This window comes from Eptatretus burgeri, chromosome 8, assembly GCF_056783735.1.
Source record: "Eptatretus burgeri isolate ZD-2024b chromosome 8, Ebu_testis_v1, whole genome shotgun sequence".
NCBI classification, from domain to species: Eukaryota; Metazoa; Chordata; class Myxini; order Myxiniformes; family Myxinidae; genus Eptatretus; species Eptatretus burgeri.
This window is the reverse complement of record NC_140968.1, coordinates 14544274-14554530: the sequence shown is the minus strand read 5'-3', so window position 1 is coordinate 14554530 and position 10257 is coordinate 14544274. Positions and strand designations below refer to the sequence as shown.

Genomic DNA, 10257 nt, shown 5'->3' with positions numbered 1-10257 from the left:
TAAATTCCCATCATCCTCCGACTCGTCCTCGGCAATATTGGAATGAAAACGCTCAATTTCATCGCCGCTGAAATCACTCTGATTCGCATCTCACCATTGTTTATACGCTGTTTCCGAATGTTCACGAAGTTTTCGGAGAACGTGACGTCATAGCATCTTCGGTAACTTCTGGTCTGTTTTCCGATCACTGACAAAAGTTTTAACTGAAAAGTAAATTTTAGCGTATTTTGAGTTTCAAATGTAAGAAAATAAATACCCCACGTTTATTAATGTGCTTACAACCTTCAAATCACGCGGTCATCAGCGACCCAAAACCTGCTCTTTAAAGGTGTTTGATGGAAATGAAGAACACCTTGTTATCATGAAGAATAGTCATTCATTTTGAATAGTTTCCTTTGTTTAACTGAATATTCAAACGAACCAAGTGATTGTGACAAATATACATCGCTATCATCAAACAATCCTCTTGATCAATACACTGTTGGGAAATGCAAGATAGAAGTGGAGCTTCAAATAAAGTATGATGAGGATAAAACGGTGGTGTTGAGCGGTGGAGATGTTTTACATCCGTTCTTGAAACACGACGCAAGCAGATCCAGATCGACAGTGAGACGCTCAGAACCACCAACACGAGGAAAGAGCTCCTTCAAGACATGCAGCCAATTATGGAACATAAAAGGAAATTGTAACGTCTCAACGCTTTTGGATTTCAAAGCAGTTCGGTAATCGTGAACTGCGCTCGATTCAGGTTGAGCAAGGCAAACTATCGTGTGTCGTCAAGTTCCTTTATGAAATACGTTTGAGATGTGGACCTCAACAAAAGACTACACCTAGCCTAAAGCACAGCTTGCCAAGTCAAATAATTCAAAACACCGATGTGTCATACTCTGCATTCGATTGTTGGTTCTGCCGAAGCAGTTTAAGCTCGGCGGTTTACCATCCCCCTCCCAGCGGTAGTTCGGGCAGGAATTTGTAATTTGTTCAGGGTGCTGGTGATAGCTTACCCCTCTCTTTGCGAAGGACAACATGGGATATTTAAAGTTCACCAACTTGTGCTGACAGATGGTATGCCCAGTTTAACGGCCATCCGAGGGACGGCACACACACACACACACATTGATAAATAACCCTGCCTGTGAAACACCGAGATGGCAGTTTATAGCTGGGTCGGGATTCAAACCTCGGCTGGATAGTATAGTGGTGAGGATGCTTATCTCGAGGCCATCCTGTCAGCCCCAATTCAAAACTTACATTAAAATGACTTTACTTTCGGTAATATACCTGTGATCATCGACAATTGCAATTTAAAGAAAAAGCACAAACATACCCTGAAAGATGTTTTATTACCATTTTTATGTGCAATGGTCATTCTGCAATACTGTTCAAGGACACCACAATCAAGGCTGCAGCTGCAAGCCCCTTTGTTTCCATACAAGAAGCAGTTCCTCCACTTGTTTAGATAACGTCACAGCTGTGCCATGTCACATTTTAACTACAAGTCAACAGCGTTTGACACTTAGCAAAGTGTGAAGATGAAGCTGATCAGCATATGGTTCTGTCCAAGGGTACCATAAAAGGGGGGGGGGAGGGGAAATCAACTCCGTAACCAAGTGAGAAATCTGTGGAGTAGAAGGGAAGATGCTACAAACATTGTCCTGAGCTGTTTAGAGTGCATCGTATTTGCCTTTTTCAGATTTACGCAAAACTTATTCTGTTCGGGTAAGCTCCACAGGAGGAAGAAACCACAACTCTTCCTTCAATTCATCACATCCTTGTGGCAGGAGCATGTTATAAGCAATTACAATACAACATCCTCAACAGCTCTGTATGCTCTGAGCAGTGCAGGTTCGGTGTTTCTGCCACTAATGAGAGAGCAGCGATGCACACCTTATTTGGAATAAAAATACGAAAGATGATAAAACTGGTTCGTTTATGTATTTATTTTAATATTCTTGCTTTTGTTAAGGTCAGCACAAATCAAATCGACCTGCTCCAACCTGTACGTTCAACCACTCCAGGCAACATACAACACCCCCCTCCCAGACCAGCAAGGAGTTTGCAGATGAACGTGTGAGTTTGGCTTCGTAAATGACACCATTGCATTGAGAATCCCTGTTTCGAATGTAATAGAGTGAGCATTGGAGGCTGATTAACAATCGTAACTTACAGCTTCCACATCGCCCAATCGTAATGCCCATTTCTACAGCTACAGCCAAATCGTACACACCCTCGAATAAATGATTACATGAGACCGAGCACTTTGCAGCCTGTGGTCACTCAGTTGGTCCAGAGAAACTTGCCCAAGACTTTGACGTAAGATGAACAATACGTAACAAGACAAGCCGACAAGAAGAGCAGACAGAACCCTGGTTGAGAACAATTACAGTGCTGGTCGTCTCATGTAGCCAAGCAGTGCTCCATTCATTCTACAGTGAGAAGTGTACCTTCAGCCAAACAATTAATTTATTCAGGACCAAAGTAGTCAAGTCAAGCTCTGAGCAGGGTCTCTGGCTTGCCAAGTGCACTGTATAGGAGGAAGCCCATCTCGTCAAGCTGTGCTTCACTTCTGCCCTCGAGGAGGTTCTTCTGGGGACAGAAATAGGCCGGCAACAAGCCTCGTTCCAAGCAGCCAACAAGTCGTTGCAACAGCTCCACAAAGCGCTCCGCGAGAGCTGTTCTGCCCCAATGTACCGGCTCATCGCTGGCGTGCAACAGCAGCGAGCGCAGTAGCTCCGAATTGAGCGGTGTAAGCGTGTCGTGTGCCCGTGCCACCGATTTGAGCAAGCAAACGGCCAACCTCCGACAACCATGGTCCGTGATGTCGAGCTGTGCCAGGCGTGCTACTTCTGCTGCACGGAAACTCTCACGCCAAAGAGCTTCAGAGCCAGATCCACCTGGAGGTCGAGCAATGAGAATCCGCCGCCGCTCTGATTCCTTGTCTTGCCCAACACCAGGAGGTGCAATCTCACCACTTTCAGTCAGTTCTACACGTGGCAGTACCTCCAACGTCAGCGTCGAGTTAAGTTGCTCACTTGGCCACATGGTATCATCCCTGTACGAAACCTCGAGCGCCAAGTACCCTGGTTCTGAGTGCGATTGCAATGCTGGTCGTATCACATAGCCAAGCAGTGCTCCAATCACAGGCCAATTCATGGAGTCCAAGAAGCCACTACGAAGCACGTCTGTGACAGAACTGGGGGAAAGGTAACCGCCAACAAGCAGCCGATCCCAAGCACTCACACCACGTGGAAAGTACTCTGTGTTGTCCCGCCGGAGCAACCAATGTCCCGGGCAGCTGAAAAGGGTGTCCTCAGCTGGCACAGCTGTCCACAGTCGAGTCTCTAAGGTCAAAGGTAGCGCTAGTGCAAGGTGGTGGCAACGGCCAGCTGCCAGACCCTCGTACAGTGCACCGCCTAGACTTGGCTCCGCTAAAGGGAGATCGGGCCGACGTGACCGCAAAAATGCGCGAAGCTCACCACACACGTCCAATGCCACCTGTGAAAGAGATCCATAGGGACTTGTTGAGCAACAGCTCGCATAAAAGTGAGCCTCTATTGCAAGTGAAACTGTAGACGGGAGAGGGTAACTACCTGTCGTGCCTGTGCTGCATGTGCTGGGGGAATATCCACGTGTTTGTGGCAGTACAACAACAGGCACTCCTGTAATGAGGGTGAACCAGTCGATACTGACCGAGATGATTCAGACACCTGGCTCTGGATGCAATGAGTTGAACAGTCATTTTGCAGGCAATCGACAGACGGACCTGTGAAAGAAAGTGTATCCGACATTGTCACAATAAAACACAAATAAGGCTGAAGCTTCGATAGCATTTAACCATAAAACTACCCATAAGTGAATTGAGTGACCTGCATATTGGCCAATTCATACAAGGACAAATGAACACACAAATGCATTTATATTAAAAATAAATAAAATCCTGATCAGGTTTTTATTGTTATTTGTCGCTAAAGTTTAGTGACATAAAAACTCCTCTTGGTTTCATGGAACTTCTTCTTGCATATGGCCAATATGGATTGCGCTAAAGTTTAATGTCCGGTTCTGCAGCCACGCGGCTGCTTCAGGGGTGAGTTGGTGGAGAGCTGAAAGTCCTCCCGATAACTTCCGCAAGGGACAGTGCGACGTGATGTGCTCCATCGTTTGAACTCCTCCGCAGTCACATAGTCCATCCGGCCTCGTCCTCCATCGGTGGAGGGTACTACCGCAACGGCCCTCTCCAGTGCAGAGCCTGTTGAGGGCTGTCTATTGCCTATGTGGGAGACAGCCTACGTGGGGCTGTCTATTGCCTGAAACGGAGTGGAGGAATGGTTGTATCATGTACAATATGTTTATTCAGAGCTGTGACAGCCTCCCAGCTGACCCTCCACAAGTCGGCTTCACTTTGATGGGCTCCAGTAAGGAGCTCGGCACGGTTCAACGGTGGTGTTCGGGACTTAAGGCGAGAGCGTGGATGATCACTGAGAAGAAGCTGGGCTGGAATTTCGGTTGCCAAAATGCAGTTGAAGTATCGGGATGATAGTACATCCCTACGGACGACTGGTGGAGCAATGTTGCAGACGATAGGAAGCCACTCGGTCTTTGTTGGCTTGCGGGTTCCAGACACTAGTCTCATTGCAGCGTTTAACTGAATGTCGATGGCCTTCGTATGAGCAATCACCGACCAGACTGGCACGTAATACTTTGTCTTCATGGATGTGACATTACAATGGAGACCATTTTTTGCCCTGAACACCTTCCATTCTTCTTCCTCTTCCTTTCTCTCTTTCTATCTCAGGTAGCAAGAACAATACAAGCTGATTAGAATTTGGTTAAGGTCTGGATGCAGATCTGGCTCTCAGTGGGATACAAAACATGAACTGTTCAGCTTGGCAGTTGTATGCACTCCAGTGAATTGCATTATTTGAACTGGAAAGAGTAATTAACTGAAAGGGTCAAACCACAGCCATTATAAATTGGCACAAAAAGCCCTCTTGAGTAAGTTTTAAAAATTTGATCTCGTATCCACCCACGGTCCACCGTGACACTGGTAGTCACAATTGGTATCAGGACTCTAGTCCGAATCAAACAACTGTTACAACATAAAAACACTACTCCTGGAGAGCAGCTTCATCGGCAACACATAAAGGTGAATGTGTTCATGCAAAACGCCCTTAAACTGAAGGACATCATCAATGCAAGGGTACCAAAACTACAAAATCCTATACTGGCCAATATATAAATAAAGGCTATAAAATATAAATATAGGCAAACGTAGAAATAAAACTGAAAAAGAATGTTATTAAACAAGTGAAAGCAGAAACAACTAGAGGGGGAGCACTCGGTAGAGTGCAAAACCTCCGCCGCCAATACTGCTGGGTCACTTAAGTGAACCTGATATCCCATTCATTGTAGGTCAAAACGGATCAGACTCTACTGAACCACGATTGAATAAACTAAACTAGATCGACGCGCATGTGGAAATGCGAAAAAATAAGATCAAAATTTTTTTGAAAAAAAAGCTGCAAAATGTTTTTTTCTTTAACAATTTTTTTGGGGGGGGGGGTTGGAAATCACTTAAAACATGTAGAAATGCAAAAAAAATCAAATATTTTTCAAATAAAATCAAAAAAATTTTGGAAAAAAAAGTTGCAAAATTTGGTATTTTTTTGTCTAACATTTTTTTTGGGGGGGGGTTGGAAATCACTTAAAACATGTAGAAATGCAAAAACAAAAATTCAAATATTTTTTCAAAATGGCTGCCATAGCGGCCATATTGGACTTTCGGCCAAGTCCAAAATCTAATGGCATGATCCTTGGACCATACCTAATCCCCCCACAAAGTTTCGTCCAAATCCGTTCAGGAGTTTTTCCATAATACTGTTCACAAACAAACAAACAGACAAAAACAAACAGACGGGTGAAAACAGTAACCTCCGTCCATGTTCGATGGCGGAGGTTAACTAGAGGGGGAGCACTCGGTAGAGTGCAAAACCTCCGCCGCCAATACTGCTGGGTCACTTAAGTGAACCTGATATCCTATTCATTGTAGGTCAAAACGGATCAGACTCTACTGAACCACGATTGAATACACTAAACTAGATCGACGCGCATGTGAAAATGCGAAAAAAATAAGATCGAAATTTTTTTGAAAAAAAAGCTGCAAAATGTTTTTTTCTTTAACAATTTTTTTTGGGGGGGGTTGGAAATCACTTAAAACATGTAGAAATGCAAAAAAAAAAAATCAAATATTTTTCAAATAAAATCGAAAATTTTTTGGAAAAAAAAGTTGCAAAATTTGGTATTTTTTTGTCTAACATTTTTTTTTGGGGGGGGGGGGTTGGAAATCACTTAAAACATGTAGAAATGCAAAAACAAAAATTCAAATATTTGTTCAAAATGGCCGCCATAGCGGCCATATTGGACTTTGGGCCAAGTCCAAAATCTAATGGCATGATCCTTGGACAATACCTAATCCCCCACCAAGTTTCGTCGAAATCCGTCCAGGAGTTTTTCCGTAATACTGTTCACAAACAAACAAACAGACAGGGGTGAAAACGGTAACCTCCGTCCATCTTCGATGGCGGAGGTTAAAGATAGGCAAGCAGAGATTAATGCAATACCAACCTACTGACATGTAAAGGTGAATCCAAGTAAGAGAAACCTCAAGGCCCACTTGGAGACAGAATCAGGTAGAGAGAGACACTCATGTGACCACCAGAGAGAATGAATTGTAATCAATTGATGAAGAGACTTGCAAATTATTTTTTTATGCTCAAACACACAAGCTGGACGAGCCTCTGATTGCCAAGCTTCCACAACACGTTGCACCACTTTAGCAAGTTTGACTTCCTTTTTTTAAAATGAGGCCCGTGTGCCCAATGAAGAGTGAGGGTCAAGAAGGCTTACTCTTTGGAGGAATCTTGATAGATTTCTCCCCTGGGCGTTCCTGTGGTAGCTCCACCATCGAGCGACTAAGTGAAGGTCCATGTCCAAGGGTGGGCCACGCTGGCTCCTCGTATGCTGCTCGCAATGGAGCAGCCAATGTCCTGTTGTTCTGAACCTGCTTTAGCGGGCTGCTCGGGACGCTGACTGCACGATCGTAAACCTTCGGACAGGCAGGACATGTATTAAATGGAACAGGACATCGATAGCCGTGTGGAATGTACGAGAGCTTTACACACGCAAGCGTATAATATCAAACATGTATTTATCCTTTGACAAAGGGAACTTTCACATTCACATAGGCTGCAGCTTTATAACTATTACTTTTGGGCAACACTCGTAACTACCGACAAGTTAAATACAAAAATTCTATACGGGTTGGTGTGCTATTGTGCATGTGACAATGCCTTTCATTGTGATCTACAATTTCCAGATATATTTACCTGGTATTTCATAAGGAAGAAACCACATTCCACACATTACCTTTGACCCAGAAGTTTAATATTGTTGTTGAGAAGTATGTATATTAATGCAAGGTTGCATCACACCAACTAAATACAGCACTTTCACCCCCCCCCCCAAAGAAGTGCATTTGTGTAACGAGCTCGTCATTGGGAAGGTTACACCGAGTTGTCTGTGCATGGCATCGCTCATGAGAAGTTTCACAGCAGGAACTTGTACTTTGGCTCGTGGAGTGGCACATAATGACCCACTCCTTTCAAAAAAGTACCCTGGTTACTATAATACCAAAAAAAAAAAAAAAAAAAAAGGAAGGACCACCTTAACATCCCCCCCCCCCCCCGCAGAAGAGAGCATGTTCTACAAAGAAAAGCTCATCGATCATGTGAAACGAGACAAAGGCTTGCAATCGAATCCTAATCTGTCAGGAATCAAACTACAACGGTCAGGAATGGAGTAGACAACTCAAAAATAAGTTTTCACATTTATCACGTCTGCGAGTTGCTCACCCGCTTGACGGCGAGGGTGGCGATACCCAGCACAGCAGCTCCACCAACTCCGAGCACCAACCGCGCATTGGACAGCACAAAGTCCACAGCGTGACCGAGACCTCTGTCAGCTGCTCCACCCTGTGCTGTTCCCTGTTTACCTGCTTCAGTGGGACTTCCAGCACCTGAACCAGAGCCAGAACTACCTCCCACTCCTGCCATACCCTTCCACTGGATACGTGGTAAGGTGGGGAATACAGGTTGCACTTCAAAAAAAAATGTCCGTCAAAGTTTGTACAAATACTAGGTGTGCACAATTCACTTTTTGGGGTTGTTCTGCACCGAACGAAAGCTTATCGAGAACCTTGTACATACATCATCTGCAGGACAATAACATTAGGAGACAAGTCAGACAAGATTGGGGAAATGGGGGTTTTAGTGCTCGTTTGTGCCTGGTGTTGGCTTCACGATTAGGGGTGGCGGGCTTTGGATCCTCGGGTCCTGAGTTCAAATCCCGCTCAGCTGTTGAGTTAATACCAGGTGGGGTTAACTCGGCCCGTCATCCTTCCGAGGTCGGCAAAATGAGTATCAGCATGCTGGTATCCTGCGTCGGAGTGGCGACCCGTCCAGGATTGCACCCAATAGCCAAGGAGACTGATTAGGCAGCACCGACGCTCTGCACAGAGTAAGGTCCCAATGGATGGAGCGTTCTTTCACATGACGTACGAGAGACATCAGGAGATAAAGGACGAATCAACACCTTATTGGACGTGAACCTGGGATCCCAGCATCACGAGCTCAGCACAGGAAGGAAAGTCAAACGAGTAATCGTCAACTTGACACGTTCTTTTTTTCGTGTCCGAAAGTACTCGAAGATGAAACACTGTTTTGCACAGCGCAAGGACATTTTGTATGCTTATCCAAATGATTTTTGATAACAAATCATCTTCCTACCTCATAAATATGGAGAGCAAGAATTGATAAAAAAAAAAAACGTGTGTGTGTGTGTGTGTGTGTGTTGTTGTTGTTGCTGTTTTTCAAGCACAATGTCACAATCAAATTGACGTTGGGACCACAACTTGGGGGAATCAGGGTTTTTGACACACACTGGGAGTTCTCGCATATCCGCCGCAGTTCGAGATTGTAAAACGAATTCCCACAAAATCGCAATGGAGCAGCTAATGTCCTCTTGGTTGCTTCTTCTGCTTGTTCAGACAAAACCTTTCGGACTCAGCTCTTGTATATACACAAGATCCGGATCTCCTTAAATACTAAACACCTCTACACATCCTCACATAGACGGTGCCTTTTGAGAGCGTCTATCATGAACTTTTAAATATATTCGGACATTTGCTTTTAAGTTTCGAAAAGTTCACGTTACTATTTAAAGATTATTCCATATAATGTGTTGTAATTTCGTAAATACACGATTTTCTCGTCATGAACGAGGAGCCTCCATGACGGGTCTCGCTATTGGCTCCATCAAGGCACGTGACGAAATATCGGAAGTTGTTGTTGTTGTTGTTGTTGTGTTTAGGACGCGGCTCTTGGACACATTTTGTCCTTGTTGTATAAATGAGGAAAAATGTTCATCACATCAGGCACTGCGGATGGAAGAGACGACATCAAGGAATACAAGAAGGTACAACGTACGTGGTGCAATTGGAGTTTACTGGTCCCGACGTACCTGATGCCGCAGTGATCGTGCAGAACCAGCTGAGGAACCAAGAACGAACCGCACACACGATCCCGGAAAATTCACAGGCCGAGACTCACTTCCGGTGTCGGATCGCCTCCTAGGAAACGCCGCCTGATTCGCGGCCTAATCGCAATTCACGGAGAAATCCCGAAATCCCGACGCTCCGGACATTGTAAAAGGCACGACGAACGTGACGATGATTTCCAACGGAAGAACTTGATCCAAGAAGAAGAATTTTCTTCAAACAACCGAGTCTGAGCTCAAGGGCAGGGAACGAGGAACGAAACGATCAAACCGGAAACGCACCGATGATGGTAAAAACTTGATCGTCTCGAAATAGGGAAAATAAATAAAACACGTTTCCAACTTCGTGTGAAAACTTCGACTTGTTCACAATTTTCAACGTCGACCTGTTTGATGGATTTTATAAATCGAAATATTTCATTAATCTACTGCAATCTATATAGAACACGAAAGGCCAAAAAAAAATTTTCTCAACATTTGTGAATCGAATGAACGCAATATTTCGTTCGCAAAAGGATGCAAAAAAGGCAGGAGTAAAGCACATACACAGACACACACACTGACACACAGACAGACACACACTGACACACACATACACACACAGACAGACACACACATACAGACAGACAGACACACACATACACAGAC

At 44.5% G+C, this 10257-nt stretch overlaps 1 protein-coding gene across 2 annotated transcripts; it reads right to left on the bottom strand.

The window, feature by feature from the left end:
- Positions 1–1324: 1324 nt before the first annotated feature.
- On the bottom strand, positions 1325–9904 carry MIEF2 (mitochondrial elongation factor 2). Of its 2 annotated transcripts, none has more exons than XM_085890995.1 (5): positions 9540–9904; positions 7908–8117; positions 6904–7102; positions 3591–3763; positions 1325–3495 (listed from the first exon to the last, which is right to left on the bottom strand). In XM_085890995.1, exons 2-5 carry the CDS (start codon positions 8106–8108, stop codon positions 2488–2490), a joined length of 1581 nt encoding a protein of 526 aa, XP_085747121.1. In that variant the 5' UTR covers positions 8109–8117; positions 9540–9904; the 3' UTR covers positions 1325–2487. The 2 variants fall into 2 exon arrangements, with proteins under 2 accessions (XP_085747121.1, XP_085747120.1); XM_085890994.1 differs by having other exon boundaries at positions 9574–9904.
- Positions 9905–10257: the final 353 nt, after the last annotated feature.

Excerpts from the sequence above, each read along its gene's own strand:
- MIEF2 (XM_085890995.1), bottom strand. The coding sequence starts at position 8,108 with ATGGCAGGAGTGGGAGGTAGTTCTGGCTCTGGTTCAGGTGCTGGAAGT. Across the intron at positions 3,764-6,903 it reads TATCAAGATTCCTCCAAAGA|GTCCGTCTGTCGATTGCCTG; the intron begins GTAAGCCTTCTT and ends TTTCTTTCACAG. Across the intron at positions 3,496-3,590 it reads ATGCAGCACAGGCACGACAG|GTGGCATTGGACGTGTGTGG; the intron begins GTAGTTACCCTC and ends TCTCTTTCACAG.